This window comes from Schistocerca serialis, chromosome 5, assembly GCF_023864345.2.
Source record: "Schistocerca serialis cubense isolate TAMUIC-IGC-003099 chromosome 5, iqSchSeri2.2, whole genome shotgun sequence".
NCBI lineage: Eukaryota > Metazoa > Arthropoda > Insecta > Orthoptera > Acrididae > Schistocerca > Schistocerca serialis.
Genome location: NC_064642.1, coordinates 521,486,821 through 521,503,596, shown reverse-complemented (window position 1 = coordinate 521,503,596; position 16,776 = coordinate 521,486,821). Strand labels below are relative to the sequence as shown.

Sequence of the window (16,776 nt, the reverse complement as noted above, 5' to 3'; positions counted from 1 at the left end):
CAATTGTTAATATTATTTATAACGAAAAAGTCAAGGAACCTTCTCTCGTAGCGACGCATGAAGGGGGACGAGCAAGCTTCGAGCAGTTCCATGATGTTCTCGGAAATTCATCACACGGGGTTGACCGCCTGACCTTATTTCAGCGAATGGTAGAGAAGAGAGGTTGTAGTCTATAAAACTCAGTGCTTTTTAAACACTTTTCACGACCGCACTCATATGTACACCGAACCAGAGATGTAGTACTTGGAATTTCACATCTCACCTCTCATAAGTCAGCAGTATATCTCTCGACTTAAGTACACTAACGGAAAAAACTGCATCCCCTCCCCCTCCCCAAAAAAGTTATGAAATTTCGGGAATACATTCGTCTAGGTAGCATATTTAAGTAATTAACATTGCACGATCACAAGTAAAAGTACGCGCGATATAAGCCGTTGCAAATGTGAAATGCTAGTACATTAATAATCGGCGTAACTACCAGGATGTTAATTGCAAGCTTGCAAACGTGCGCGCGTTTTGTTGCACAAGAGCCGGATGTCAGTTTGTGGAATGGAGTCCCATGCCTGTTGCACTTGTTCGGTCAATATAGGGACGGTTAATGCTGGTTGAGGATCATACTAGAGTTATCGTCCGACGATGTGCCATATGTGCTCGCTTGGAGATAGATCTGGTGATCGAGCAGGTCAGGCAACAAGTCGACACTTTGTGGAATATGTTGGCCTACAACAGCGGTATGTAAGCGGGCGTTACCGCATTGGAAAACAACCCCTGAAACGCTGTTCATTCATGGAAGCACAACAGGTCGAACCGACAGACTGACGTACAAATTTGCAGTCAAGGTGCGGCGGATAACCACGAGAGTGTTCCTGCTGTTATACGAAATCCCCCCCAGACGATAACGCAGATGGGTTGGTTGCACGTCCTCAACACGCCTCCTCGTAACCAGCTCACAGCCATCACCGGCATCGTGGCAGAACCACTACAAACACAACAGCCCTCCATTCGGGCCTTCAATCAGCTCTGGCTTGACAACATTGAAGTCGCAAGTGGCGTTGATTTTGGGTCAGTGGAAAGCACGCTACAGGACATCTGACTCGGAGCTGTCCTTGAGCTAACAGTTTGTAACAGTTCGTTGTGCCACTGTTGTGCCAACTGCTGCTCAAATTATTGCTGCACTGCAGTACTATGCGTCAGAGCCATACGTCGAACACTATGGTCTTCCCTCTCGGTTGTGCCACATGGCCGTCCGGAGCCCGGCCTTCTTGCGACCGTACACTCGCGTGACAACCGCTTCCAGCAATCGTGTTAAGCTGCTACATTCCTGCCAAGTCTTTCTGCAGTATCGCAGAAGGTTCAACCAGCTTCTCGTAGCTCTAGTACACGACCTTGTTCAAACTCAGTAAGATTTTGATAATGGCGTCTTTGTCGCATTAAAGGCATTCTTGACGAACGTTAACTCACCACGTCCAGTCTCAAAGGTAACTGAATGGTCACATCCGTTACAGCGTATTTAAAGCAAACCTGAGTTGCATCCTCACAGTGGCGTTACTAGCGCCCCTCTTATGCCACTGGCGCGAAACTGGAATAAACATCATCTTTCAAATGTAGGAACACGGCTACCAAATGTTTATGTCGCACAACGCCTCCTTGTTGCGATTTTTTTTCCGTCGGTGTATTTGTGCAGTCCCTCTGCGCTATCTATGTAGCCCACTTCATCTACAGTTTTTATGGCTCAAAGACGGTCCGCCCCCGGTAGCTGAGTGGTCAGCGCGACAGAATGTCAATCCTACGGGCCCGGGTTCGATTCCCGGCTGGGACGGAGATTTTCTCCGCTCAGGGACTGGGTATTGGGTTGTTCTAATAATCATCATTTCATCCCCATTGACGCGCAAGTCGCCGAAGTGGGGTCAAGTCGAAAGACCTGCACCCGGCGACCGGTCTACCCGATGGGAGGCCCTAGTCACCCATTTCAAAAAATGGTTCAAATGGCTCCGAGTACTATGAGACTTTATTTCTGAGGTCATCAGTCCCCTAGAATTTAGAACTACTTAAACCTAACTAACATAAGGACATCACACACATCCATGCCCGAGGCAGGATTCGAACCTGCGACCGTAGCGGTCGCGCGGTTCCAGACTGTAGCGCCTAGAACCGCTCGGCCACGTCGGCCGGCTCACCTATTTCCATTCCATGGCTCACAGACAGAAAATAACTACTGAACTTTAGTGTTAGTTCTTTGGGAGTTCCCTCGTTCCGAATACTTCCTCAGTTTTCGGAGTCCAATAAAAATGTCCCTACCTCAGGACATATAGCCACCTAAACTTTCAGTGACCGCTCACAACGTTTAAAGGTGACACACAGACTTTCCGGTCACAAAAAAGCATTTAGCAACACTGCTCAACGCTATGTAAAATGGATGGAATAGTTTAAACTACAAAGAGATGTGACAAGGGCAGCAAAGGTATGGTGCATACCAAAACTCAGTGTGCCCACGATACAGCTGCTCGCCAGAGGTTCTCATAATTGCATGGCTTCCACCTGAAAGTACGATTTCTATGTCTCATTACGCCTTGCACTTCTTTTCTTAAAATGAAAGTCGTGGATAACATCAAATCGTGACGTTGTCTGCTGTCAGATGCCTGTCATTCCTCCATGAGTGGAAAGAATATTTGTTGCCTCACGTTCCGTAACGAAGTCCATACAACTCGTGCAAGTTGTAACTGTCTAAAGGAACGTCGTTTTCACTATTACGGTTAGGAAGAAACGACATAGCCATTAATTTAAACGCAAATAACGGCATAACGTTGGAAAAGAAATACAAGGCCATCTGTGGAATTTCTAGGTTATATGGTTACTGTCGCTGATATCAAATAATGTTGTTGAAAAGTTCTCAGTACACGTCAGATGAAATTAATAACTATGCGTGGATTTCCTAATTCGCATTCTTTCTGGAAGAAGTAATGAGTAACTCGGGAGAGAACGCATGGCAAGAAGCACAGAAGGATGTCAGTAATAAAACCGAAAGAAATACGAGGGACGCCTCGTAATAAACATACGAGGTTTGAAAAAGGGGGCAATGGAAAGACTATTGCCATAGAAGTAACCACAGAAATAAAAAAAAAAAAACAGGTAGTTCAGTATCAGTTTACGAAAACGAGAGCAGCCGATAGATATCTGAATTTACTACAGATGTTGCAAAACTATAACAGAAGTATGATGTGCATAACAATTACCGATTTAAAAAAAGTGAAAAGCTGAATGTTAATACTACTTTATACATGCTGGGCGTTGTTGAACTCCGTGTTACGAGTATGCAGAATTTTTGTTGTGGCTAGAGAAACGTAGAATACTCTTGGTTTCCTCACATATGTGGCTACCGATCATTTTCATTTTTGTGACCTAATCACTGTAAATGGTTTTCCACATTATCAAGCTTCATTGAGATACCTCCTCAGACAGCAGTAACTACTTCTGTAAAATTTTGGTGGATGCATTGCATGACTAGAAAGTCACAATTTCTGCACTTGATGGTTAGTAGCTACTCTCTGTCTGTCGTCAATTTGCCGAACATCCCAGGAGTAATAACTGATGCCATTCTATGGCTTAGTATTTACACGAACTTCCCCATTGGTTAAAAAAAGGAAATGTAGATTTACACATGTGGATTTTCCCATTGACTCCAACGTCATGTTTAACTTACGGTTTGTACCACTCGCACCATTAGTTCAATTGCTTCCAAACACTGCAGATAGTTTGTGATATCCCTTTTTCTAAATTAATTGAATAAACTACCGCTCCACAGACGGCACGACGCGACGTAATAAGAAAATTATGTAAACGTAATCTCTGACTCTTCAAATTAACCTAATGTCTGTTGAAACAAATGATTCTAGTTTTGTTTAGCGAGGGATCTTGTCTCCCTCAGTCTTTTCCGTCTTAACTTTCAATGCAGACGCACGCTTTGCTAGGAGTTGCAGTATCCAATTAATTTAGAAAAAGGTGTATCACAAGTTTACTGAGAGCCATAACTATTGTCCTAAACAGGACTTTTACATTAAGTTGTTACGAAACTGGATCGTAGATGGCTCTAACAAAATTGTAACAATAAATACCACTATAACAACAACACAGTTATGTTTATTGACCAGGTCAGGAGATATGCTAACATTTATTCCCAAGAAAAACAGTTCCTTTAATACAAGGTAATACTGAGTGGTGACGTTTGATAATGTGCGTATTTCGGGGGACTATTGCTCATCGACGGCTTCCAACTAGCTGTTACTAATACCGCCTGTGAAGTATCAAAAAACGATTGAGGATTAGACAGAGAATCGTGCAACAATAATGCATTCGCGTAATAGAATATCGATGAGGAGCAAAACCGATTCGCCTCCGTAATTCGTATGATGAAACTGAAGCTGCTGGCCGAAGGAACAGCAAAAAACTTTTACTGTATTAGTTACGTAGAATGTGTAGTCGTTAAACCAGAACTTTTCATTAATATTCATAGCCTTGTTAGAGCCATTAATGGAGGACGTGCAGCCTGTTTATATTGTTACACGTACAAGTCTTGTCGACGTAACTTGAACGCATCATGCAAGTCGTTAAATAACTTGACTGGCACGTTTTTTTTTCACAGTTTTCAATGTCAAAAAGTATAAGTGGTGTCATATTGATTGATAACTTGTAAGACAGCTACTACTGCAGTTCTTTTGGCAGTTGAAATACTATTAATTGTTAAAAGCCAAGAAGTAGGTGGTGTACATATTCTACATTTATGGTAATTAGTTCTCAGAATGATTTCTGTTCTAATTAAGAGGAGTTATACGAATAATAGCAATAGAAGAAACATCCTGTCGAGTCAGATTACGGGGTGTGCACAGGATGCTTCGTTTATTTCCAAATGCAATTAAAAAGACCTATGAGACATAGACACTTGCTGCTTGCGGTGTCGTGTGAAGCAACTCAAAAAGTTTTTTTCTACACGGTTCCTTTTGTTTCAGGTAGTAAATGATTACCAGAAATGACCACACCTCAAAGGAGAGTCCAATGCGTGGTTTGATATAGGGAAACGAAATCACCTTTTGCTATCCAAAGAAATTTCGAGGTTATTTTCAAAAGGAGCCGCATCAGAAATTAAGACGGTTAAGGTTTGGTACGACAAGTTCCTAGCCACTGGGAGAGTAAACAGTCTGGTTGTGGCAGGAAACGCATATCTGATAAAGTGGTCATCGAAGACATCTTGTAAAGAAGCCCACCATAGTCAGTTCGCCAGGCATTACGAGAAGAAACATCACTCAGTCAAGAGTTCACAAGGTCCTGCAGGAACGACTTCGCTTGAACACTTCCAAAGTTTAAACTGTACAAGCATAGAAGTGAAACGAGTTGCAGCTATTTTTTATTGAGATGCTGGACTGGGTCGCAAAAAAACCAACTATTTAGGATTTTTTTTTTTCTGACGAAGCAACCTTCCACTCGTGTGGGAAAGTTAATCGGTACAACAGTTGCGTCAGGGGTTTGGAAAACCCCCAGAGTTCTCTGGAACATGCCAGAGACAGCGAAAAGTGGATGTGTGGTGTGTGCTGATAAAAGACAGCATATTGGGGCCATTTATCTTCATACAGCAAACAGTAACAAGAACCGTTTATCTGGACAAGCTTGAGAAATTTTTTGTTATTCAGATTCTTCCCTTCAGCTAAATACGGCCTTCCAGGAGGATGGTGCCCTACGGTTATGGAGTGTACATTTTCGTGACTTCTTGGGCCGAGCATTTCTACAACATGGAGAGGACGTGGAGGAACAACCACGTGGCCATGGTGATCTACGGACATAACCCCACTGCATTTCTTCCAGGGGGTTATACGAAAGACAATGTGTATGCCTTGCCTCTACGTGTCCTTGGCGGTCCCCGCAGAAGAATTGTGGATGCATAATCTCCGTCAAACTGGACATGCTTGTGCGCACATGGGTTGAGATAGAGTACGGTCTAGACATTTTAAGAGTTACAAAGTCTATTAATGTTTTGTACAAAACTTTGAGCTTATTTACGTGATGCTGCAAACCGAAAGTACCTACGTCTCACAGGTTTTCTAAAATTGCATTTGGAAAGCAGGGAGATTTCGTGTGGAACAGTAAATCAGTTGTGCTGGGAAGTGAAATGAAGTTTCCACCGTTGGTTTAAGGAATCATTCCATTGTTCGCCTGCAAGTCGTTTGCAGAAAGAAGCGAGGACAGCGGGATGCAAATTTCAACCCACTTCCTCCGAATTCGAGTCCAGTCTCCGAATCACTGATTTATTGACAACCTGATATACTAAATTCAATCAATTAGTTGAAGAACTATTTGGATTTTGAGATGAGGCCGAAATGACAAAAGAATGGATGGCAAAAAGGTAAACTTACAAAGAATGCAGAAGAAACAGATGCGAGTCGCAAGAGACCGCAGTACGTGCAGTAGTGTAGAGGACGGTGGACTAAAGTCGAGGAGAAAGTACACGACGAGCTAAGGGATACGTCAGAATTTTCTTTTTACAATTACGTTCGTCGTTAAACCGGAAGCAACATATGCAAGTGAAACACTATTCAGACTAAATACTCAAGCAACAACTGACAAATTGCAGAAAGTTGATAGAAGAATGTTGTTGTTGTCTTCAGTCCTGAGACTGGTTTGATGCATCTCTCCATGCTAATCTATCCTGTGCAAGCTTCTTCATCTCCCAGTACTTACTGCAACCTACATCCTTCTGAATCTGCTTAGTGTATTCATCTCTTGGTCTCCCTCTACGATTTTTACCCTCCACGCTGCCCTCCAATGCTAAATTTGTGATCCCTTGATGCCTCAGAACATGTCCTACCAACCGGTCCCTTCTTCTTGTCAAGTTGTGCCACAAACTCCTCTTCTCCCCAATTATATTCAATACCTCCTCATTAGTTATGTGATCTACCCATCTAATCTTCAGCATTCTTCTGTAGCACCACATTTCGAAAGCTTCTATTCTCTTCTTGTCCAAACTATTTATCGTCCATGTTTCACTTCCATACATGGCTACACTCCATACAAACACTTTCAGAAACGACTTCCTGACACTTAAATCTATACTCGATGTTAACAAATTTCTCTTCTTCAGAAAAGCTTTCCTTGCCATTGCCAGTCTATATTTTATATCCTCTCTACTTCGACCATCATTAGTTATTGTGCTCCCAAAATAGCAAAACTCCTTTACTACTTTAAGTGTCTCATTTCCTAATCTAATTCCCTCAGCACCACCCGACTTAATTCGACTACATTCCATTATCCTCGTTTTGCTTTTGTTGATCTTCGTCTTATATCCTCCTTTCAAGACACTGTCCATTCCGTTCAACTGCTCTTCCAAGTCGTTTGCTGTCTCCGACAGAATTACAATGTCATCGGCGAACCTCAACGTTTTTATTTCTTTTCCATGGACTTTAATACCTACACCGAACAATTATCAGTAAGAAACACCAAGTTAATAGGCAGTGGAGACTTTTGCCCAATTCAGTAGTGTATAAAGAAAGTGAATCCATTATTGATACAATGTGGAAAAGAAGGATTAGAAGGATTGCATTTTTCGGCCGCATATGTCGCTTCCAAGAACTAGAATCCTGAAGCAATTTTTTGACTACTTCTGGAACAGTAAAAACAAAAATATCTGGTTTAAAGAAGTACAAAGTGATTTGGATGAACTGAACACACCACACACCAAATTCAATACAGAGAAGATAAACTGCTTCTGAAGAACAAATACACACGGATGACATTCAGACCATCAGAACGGAAGAAGAATGCCATATCTGCAGAAGAACGAGCAGCCAGATCACAGCGAATGAAGAAGTTTTGGGAAACGAAGAAATTGCTGACTGCTAAGACCTAAACTTGATCATTGTAGATTCTGTTGTACTGTGTTTGATTTTAGTGTCAATTGTGGGCGTAAACTATGTAAATAAATAAATAAATATGTACACTGGAAGAATAGGCATTACTGAAAGATCGAAACACGCCATTACTTAGGATGTAATTGTAAAATGTGCCTCTGTAGAACGAGTTGCAATTTAATTAAGATACCTGTTCAACAAGTTGACAAGTTTAGCTTCCTTGGCTGCATACTACCAAGCACTGAAAAAGTCAATATTAAACAGAATATCGAGAAAAAATTTAATAACTGCACAAAAAAGTATAACCATAAAACACAACGTGATGATATTTTACAAGACTTTGGCGTTTCCAGTAGGTGTATGTGATGTTGAATTCTGTGCCCTTACAAGCAAGGAAGAAATATAAATCATCGCTTCGTAAACGTAGCTTCTTCGATACTCGTCGCCAGAATGACTACACTGAGAAATAAATATATCGACATGAATAAAGAAGATGTAAAATGTTAATCACTTTCGTATTATTTAAAAAGCTTCAAGAGTTTTCACATAAAAGATTCAGAGTCATTACTTTTCAGGACACCTTCGTGCTTAACCTTAGCTAGACACAATCTTGTCCAATAATCGTTATCGATTATATTTTTTGATGATACATTATTTTCACTCCACTTCCCCTGGTACGTATTTTAGAGCTCACAATCACGTTTTATAGTCACCAATTTGACGGATATGTGTGGAAAATAAGGTCGTGATTCTTGACATAAAGCCGGCCGCTGTGACCGAGCGGTTCTAGGCGCTTCAGTCCGGAACCGCGCTGCTGTTACTGTCGCAGGTTCGAATCCTGCCTCGGGCGTGGACGTGTGTGATGTCCTTAGGTTAGTCAGGTTTAAGTAGTTCTAAGTCTATGGGACTGATGACCTCCGATGTTAAGTCCCATAGTGCTTAGAGCCATTTGAACCATTTTTAAGCTTGGTATAAACATTGTGATACAGGACATAAATACCGCATTATTTTGCATTGCTGATGTATTTCGCAGACATTTCAGAGTATAGTGATATTTGACTAGCATCATCGAAGTAGAAAATAATTAATTTAAGGCTGTGTTGTGTCTTACACCATGAGCGGTCCGTAGATCTATCTTCGAACGTTTATGCCCGTGCAGACATCTGTTGATGACAACAGGCAACGGGGACATAACTCAGCAGTTGATTTTTTCGGGTTTTTAAGTCGGCAGGAGCCAATCTTTAGCAAATACGTATTACTTATTCGTTAATTACATTTTATAAACAAATGTTGGTGTTAATTATCTATAAAGTGTATGTTAGATGATCGTTCCGAAATTCCACAGCGAATTGTGTATAGCATCCGGCGAAATTTTCTGATGTGACTGGTATGCCACTCCATAAAAGGTTTTTGTAAGTCAGTAATGAAAATATGATTGCCAATATGTTTACTATCGTTTTAAGTAATTCAGGTATCTTTTAAATGTGTGATGTATTTTATATGTAATATCTAATTTCAGGTCATTCAGATACCTATGAGCACAGTCAAGCTGGGCCACAGGGTGAATGGCCGTTTCATTTTAATAGCTGCTAAGATACTGGGTTCTGACTGGAAGAGACGGGAGGGAAGGGAAGTGGTAAATTGTGCGGTGTGTTTACGCAATTTTACGTAAGTATGACGAAAGTAATGCAATTTCGTGTCATTTTTATTCATCATTTTAATACTGCACTCTGACTGGCTCGAAAGGACGGGGAGGGGCCATAGCGATACAAAACGCAATTGAGAAATTTCCCCAATCTTGGTTTCCGATTGGCTGTTTTATTTTTAATACACCATGCAACTGGTTGTTGATAGGGAGGGGTAGGGTGGGGAGGAGAGGGTGAGTGGAGAGTAGGGGAGGGGCATGATTATATCATGAGGTGAATGTCAAGATCAAGGTCAAGGTCAAGGTCGAGGTCAAGGTCGAGATGAGAGATCAGTGAACCCTGCCCCTGAATGTAGGCAACCCACTCGAGCCCTGCAAATTTCAAAGTCATTTAAGCGCAAATCTGATCCAGAGACGCCACCAACATCTATTACTATACAAGGTTGGTTGGTTAGATGTTCCACTATCAGATAGACGACAAACATTACGATGTATAATGAGACATCTGAACAATCATAGGATACATTCTTAAAACAATGAAAAAATATTTATGTAGCTGCACGCTGGCCATATACAGGTGTTTTTTTTACAAAAAAATGACTAATTATTTCCATTCAAGAATTTCTCTGTGGTAAAGAAGGATTTGTCAAGGAGAAACAATTTTAATCTATATTTCGAAACACTTTTTCTATTTGTCAGACATTTCAATGGATAGATTGTCAAAGAGTTTTATAGCTGAATATTTTACCCATTTCTGTGCCTAAGCTATATTCCTTAGGGAGTAATTATTCGTTCTAGTCTTGTGAATATCTCTGTTACTCTCAAACAGAGATGGACTGCTGATAACAAATTTTATAAGCGAATAAATGTAGTGTGGTGCTGCGGTTAACATTTCCAGCTGTTTAAAGAGATATCTGCAAGATATATGTGTGTGAACCACACACTTAATTTCAGTAGGTTTCCTCTGTACAGTGAATATTTTTTGGCTAGGAGAGGAGTTACCCCAGAACATTACTCAGTAACAGTTCAAAGAATGAAAAATCTCAAAATATGTTAACTTACTGATTTATGTAGCCCCGAATTTGGCAATTTTTCTTATGGCAAAAGTAGCCAGTCTCTAGCGGACCTGCTATATAGGTTTTCTAATTTAAGTTTCGATCAGCAAGTACACCTCAGAAATTAGAACTTTCTACGGATTTTATTATTTCTTATTGGTATGTTAGGTTAAAAGGCAGTGGGATATGTTTAACAGCACAAAAATTGGTGAGCCGTGTTTTTTCAAACTTTCAGTAACTTTCAAAAAAACATCAGTTACTATTTTCTCTATTGATGCTTCTTTGTTTCTCCTCACAACAATGTACCAGCTTCAAACAAGACTAGTTATGCCTCCTGATCCCAAATCTGTAGATGTAGTCTCGATTAATCAGAAAGTAAATACTCTGTTGGTCCAAAAATTTTGGAGCCTGGAATAATAAAAATGTAGCGAAAAAACTAATACGGTGTTTTTAATGCCTGAGATGTTCTACATATTCTCGTCCCTCATCCCGCAACACCACTTGTGTACAACGCACAGGACTTTCACACATCTGCGTGAACCTGTCAGAAAAATTCTTCTTTGGGAAGTTGTTCAACTCGCACATCACGCTGGGTACAATGTCGGTTGTGTCATCAGGGCAGTGACCAGTCATACGAATTACTGCAGTTCGTTGTTTTGTGCTAGATTCATATTGATAACATCAAGTCTTGTCATCCCTGTTGACTTTTTTTTTCAGAAATGAACTGTCTGCATTTTGGATTTCAATCAACTATTGTAGTCGTCCTAGCATCGTCGTTTTTGTTCGAGAGTGTAGATGTGAGGGACAAAATTTGTACACACTTTTCTCTTCTTCAAATCATTCTGGATAAGGTCTTGAACACTCGGTTTAAACATGTGCTCTACTGCAATTTGTGAAATAACAACGTGGACACACTACGGCTGCACGTCCGCTACTTAACACTGCCTGCTCACAACTAACTCTTCGGATGCACATTGTTTACAGGTGTTTATTCAAGTTGTCGCAGTAGTTGCTGCTCTAAAATCAGCCTCAGAACGTTTTGGACGGGCGATGTAAGTGTGGTGTCGACTGAAGAATGAGGTGCCAAGGCAAGATTGGTATCTCACGACGAAACTACAAAAAAGCACAGTCGCTGCCAGACGCAGCGCCGAATGAGCGGCGACGGAGTAGACGCGCCCAGCCTCCATACTCCACCGCATCAGCTCGCTTACTTGTTTGAGCGCACTTCCGCTCAGCTCAGTCTGCAACCATCGCCGAAGACGGCAGCATCGTCTCTCCACCGTGCTAGCAGTGCGATAGTTGCATTAGACTGAACTCTGCATGAATGTTCGTCGTCAATTGTATGTTGTGAGGAGAGGCTAGTACCTTGTTCTGTATCGAGTGATAATGTTCAGTGACAGTAATAAATACTTGTGACACTCCTGTGGTCATGGATTGTTGCAAAGTTAAGTATTTCATATAAGACTGAAGGTTTTAGTGCGCATTGTCACTCAAGTTGAAACTTCTGGATTGGCTGTGTTATGTTTCTTCAAGCGATCGACGTTTCGACGCCTCTGCTGGGATATTCTTCAGGATCTTTCAGTGTTCACTGCAGACTGTGCACTGTCGGAGTCTAAACACTAGTGTCATCCAAAGACTACCCTAGATATACAAACAATCGGTTCCTCGAGACCTATACTGAATGGTTTTAACTCACCACCTTACTTTTTAGCAAGTCATTTGCCTGGAAAACTGGGAAATCTTGTTGGAAAAACAAATAATTTTGTCAGAGATTCAACATATTTTTTTAGAAATTATGTGCACGGCGAAAATATCCGTAAATGACGATCTTGTTAGCTTCGATGTGACATCGTTATTTACTAACATCCCAATATGAAACATATGGAGATCACAAGGCAGAATGTTGCTCCAGATGACTGACTGATTTGTATCTTCGAACGAGCTATTTTAAATACAGCGGTGAATTCTATGAAAAGCCTGATTGTCTTGCTATGGGCTCACCCTTGTCGCCAGTAGTGGCTGACATTTTTATGGAACTCTTGAGAAACAGGCATAAGTAGTGCATCTTTGAAGCATTCCTGTTGCCTCCGCTATGTGGATGACATATTTGTTATACGGGCACACAGCGAAGAAGAGCTTCATTGCTTCCACAATTTCTTAAATGGAATTCACCCCAAAATCAATTTTGCCTTGGAGGTTGAGAGCGAGATCGGTTTCCCGCGCGTAGATCTGACAACACTCTAGGACACACTGTATAAAAAGCCTACTAATAGAAACAGGTGTTAGGACGTCACTTCGCACCACCACCCAGCCCAGAAGCAAGCAGTGCTTCCAGACTGACATGTGGCTGCGGCAAAGTGTATATAGGCAAAACGGGAAGGAGTGTTAAAGAAAGTATTAAGAAACGCCACAGGCGGCTAAATTGAAGTATGAAATGGGCGGTAGCGGAACATCGCGAGAACTGTGGCCTTGACACCGATTTCGACAACGCACATGTGCTGGCTAAGAAACAAACATTTATAGAAGAAAAGTCCGAGAAGCCATTGAAATTTCTAAGAACGCATGTAACTACAGTGGAGAGGATGGCTATTAGCTTCCCGCCACCAAGGAAGTGAATACTACAAAAACGCCCTGGAAGCCACCTCTGCGGACAATAACACGAGGCTCATTCAGTAATTATAGAGACAAATTGGTCTGGGGAAAAAAATTATTAGTAGGGCAAGTTTGGTACTTTTATGGCTTTAAGTTGGCATCACTGGGATGAGCCCTCATCAGTTGATGTATCACCATTGTTTTGTTTATAACCTCAAAAATACATTTCAAGTAGTGAGTCTGCTTGAAACGTCCACATTAGTTGAACAACTTTCTGTGATTCGTTTTTTACTTGCTGAAGGCGAGAAACCAGTGAATACGAACTGTAGAATGTCTAAAGATTATGGTGAAGGTTGTATGAATCTTGGAAATTTTTGTAAGTGGGTAGAGCTGTTCAAAAATGGTAGCGACTGAGTGACTGACGAACACCGTTCTGGCCGACCAGTTGCAGTTTAAACTCCCTCACTTGAAGGCCGAATTGATGACATTATTCGTGTCGACCACTGTGTGACTGTGGAAATGATTCTTGATAACGTTCGAGTTAGTATTGGTACGGTTCATAACATTATCTGTAACAAGCTGAAGTACCGCAAAACATGTGCAAGATGGGTCCCTAAGGAGTCGATGCAGCTACACAAGGAAACAAGGTTCAGACAGTGCACAGAGCTAAAGGAACGTTATGAAAGAGCTGGTGAGCACTTCCTCAACAAAATTTTAACTTGTGATGAAACTTGGGTTCACAATGAGCCAGACTCAAAAAGACAAAGCATGGAGTGGAAGCACACCAACTCACCTATCAAGAAAAAATACAAACCCAAGTATCCCACTTCTCCAGTACAAGAGCGGGAAAATTTTCTTTTATAGAGAAGGCGACACTTGTCTCTGACAGTGCACAATCTATAGTGGACACTATAAGTAATGTTGACGGTATTTTAGGATGCTAAAGTTTTTTGTGGTTATATCGAAGAACAGCGTACAATGAACAGCCAACACTAGTCGGATTTGCTTTTAAACAAGGTGAAGCCTGCCATGAGAGAGACGTCGTGGATCTCAGAGGAGAGGTGTGATTCTCCAGCAAGACAACGCACGTCCTCATATTGCTCAACTAACCCATGAAACCATCGACAAAATAGGCTGGGAAGTACTGCCTCGTCCCCCTTACAGTCCTGATTTAGCACCTAGTGATTTCCATTTGTCTGGTGCACCGAAGGAGGCATTACGGGGGAAAAGGTTCCAGGACAACAAGAACGTGAAAAAGTTTGTGAGAAATTGGTTCAAACATCAAAATAAACAGTTCTTTGCACCTGGAATAAAAAAGCTTGTATCCCGTTGGAACAAGTGCATAAATGTTCAAGGGGATTATGTTGAAGCCGGCCTGGGTGGACGAGCGGTTCTAAGCGCTACAGTCTGGAACCGCGCGACCACTACGGTCGCAGGTTCGAATCCTGCCTCGGGCATGGATGTGTGTGATGTCCTTAGGTTAGTTAGGTTTAAGTAGTTCTAAGTTCTAGGGGACTGATGACCTTAAAAGTTAAGTCCCATAGTACTCAGAGCCATTTGAGCCATTTGATTATGTTGAAACGTAGAGAAAGTATTGTTTTGTAAAAATAAACCCTTTTTTCTCCAGACTAATTTGTCTCTTTCATTATCCTGGATAAACATTCCTCTCCTCATGCTCTGCCCATTTCGCTTCTGGCCAATGATGTTGGTCCACAAACAGCAACAGGAGGAATTTTAACCAGTAATTCTTCTTCAGCATAAGTGCGCGAAAAATCCCTTTCTAATCAATGACAGTTGGCCCGTCAATGGTAGCCACAATAGTTTTAGCCAATAACACGGTTCTTCGGCATTAGCGTGGAGCTATTTCTCTTTCCATCCAGTGAAGATGGCCTACCTATGGTAACCATAGTATTTTTACCCAATAATCCCACTTCTCCAGTGCAAGAGCGGGAAAATGCTCTTTTATAGAGAAGGCGACACTTGTCTCTGACAGTGCACAATCTATAGTGGACACTATAAGACACTGAAAAAGATCCCATCAGAGGGGTCGAAACGTCGATCGTTTGAAGAAACATGACGTACATGAGATTTTCACTATGCAGCGGAGTGTGCGCTGATATGAAACTTCCTGGCAGATTAAAACTGTGTGCCGGACCGAGACTCGAACTCGGGACCTTTGCCTTTCGCGGGCAAGTACCTCGTCTCCTGCCTTCCATACTTTACAGTGAGCTTCTGTAAAGTTTGGAAGGTAGGAGACGAGGTACTGGCAAAAGTGAAGCTGTGAGGAGGGGGTGTGAGTCGTGCTTGGGTAGCTCAGTTGGTAGAGCACTTGCCCGCGAAAGGCAAAGGTCCCGAGTTCGAGTCTCGGTGCGGCACACAGTTTTACTCTGCCAGGAAGTTTCAAACATGACGCGGCGTAACAACCAAGAAGATTTTAAATTAAGTATTTCATCTTGTTCTAGTTGTAATCAAGTGTTTAATATTTCATGTGTTGTAGTATCACGTCGCCTCCTGCAGGAGTAAAACTAAGAACCCACGAGTACTATTTCGTCCCGTACAACGGTAACTATATACATGTGATCTGTGGTGCAGGATATTCTGTGTCCATACCTTGACGTCCTTGATGGCGCCGAGGGAGTCGGTGGAGAAGGTGTTGTTGGCGATGGTCGGCTTGTTCTTGACGCTGGGGAAGATGACGGAGCCGCGGCTGCGAGGCGCGGGCGGAGCGGGCGTGCGGCCGCCGGCAGCGGAGGAAGACGCCGGGGGCGCTCCGGTGGCGGCGGAGGCTGCGGAGGCGGCGGCCGTGGCGGGCAGCGACGGCTGCGGGGGTGGAGGCGGCGCCGTCGTCGTCACGGCGGCGGCTGCGGCAGTGGCCGGTAGCGGTGGGGGTGGAGGGGGCGGCGCGGCCGTGCCCAGCGAGGGGGTCGGCGACGGTGGCGGCAGCAGCGGCTCCGTGGCGTGCGCTTGAGCGTGGCTGTGGCCGTGCAGGGCCGGCTCCGCCTCCAGCGGCGCGTCCAGCAGCGGTTCGGAGGCCGCACCGGCCACGTCGCCGCACTTGAGGCGCTGCTCCACCTGCAACGACAACAGACTGCCTCTTGCACTACCAGACAAGGAATTGCTGACTACTGTGTCATGTCCATACGTCCTCTCCAGTCAGTCGAAGCTCGCTGGTCACACTATCCTCTATCCATATATCCTGTTAAATGTCTCTGGGAGTTGTAGAGGGCATTTAGCAGATAAAGATCTGCTAACGAATCCACGTTCTTAAATGTCCGTTCTGATGTAAAATAACTTTGAAGATCAGACCAATTTCAAGTCTCCCACTTCAAGGCAAGCACACATACTGAGAACAGGGCGTCATCGTCATTCCCTATTGTAATTATGACATCAGTTACCATTTTCCTCCAACTTCAACAACGGCTCCTAGAAGCTGGTACACTCAGAAGAGAATCCGACGACTACGCGGAACATTCCTGAATGAATTTTCACTTTGCAGTGGAGTGTGAGTTGATCTGAAACTTACTGGTATATTAAAGGCAGGAGATGGGGCACTGGCGGGATTAAGGCTGTGAACGTGAGTCGTGAGCCGTGC

At 42.8% G+C, this 16,776-nt stretch overlaps 1 protein-coding gene across 1 annotated transcript in view; it reads right to left on the bottom strand.

Annotated features, from left to right (window-relative positions):
- The window catches only part of LOC126481091 (uncharacterized), a 598,566-nt gene that overhangs the window by 92,866 nt on the left and 488,924 nt on the right, over window positions 1-16,776 (bottom strand). Inside the window, exon 5 of the mRNA XM_050104598.1 lies at window positions 15,795-16,256. Within this exon, the coding sequence (XP_049960555.1) occupies window positions 15,795-16,256 (462 nt within the window). The remainder of the gene's footprint in view (window positions 1-15,794; window positions 16,257-16,776) is intronic.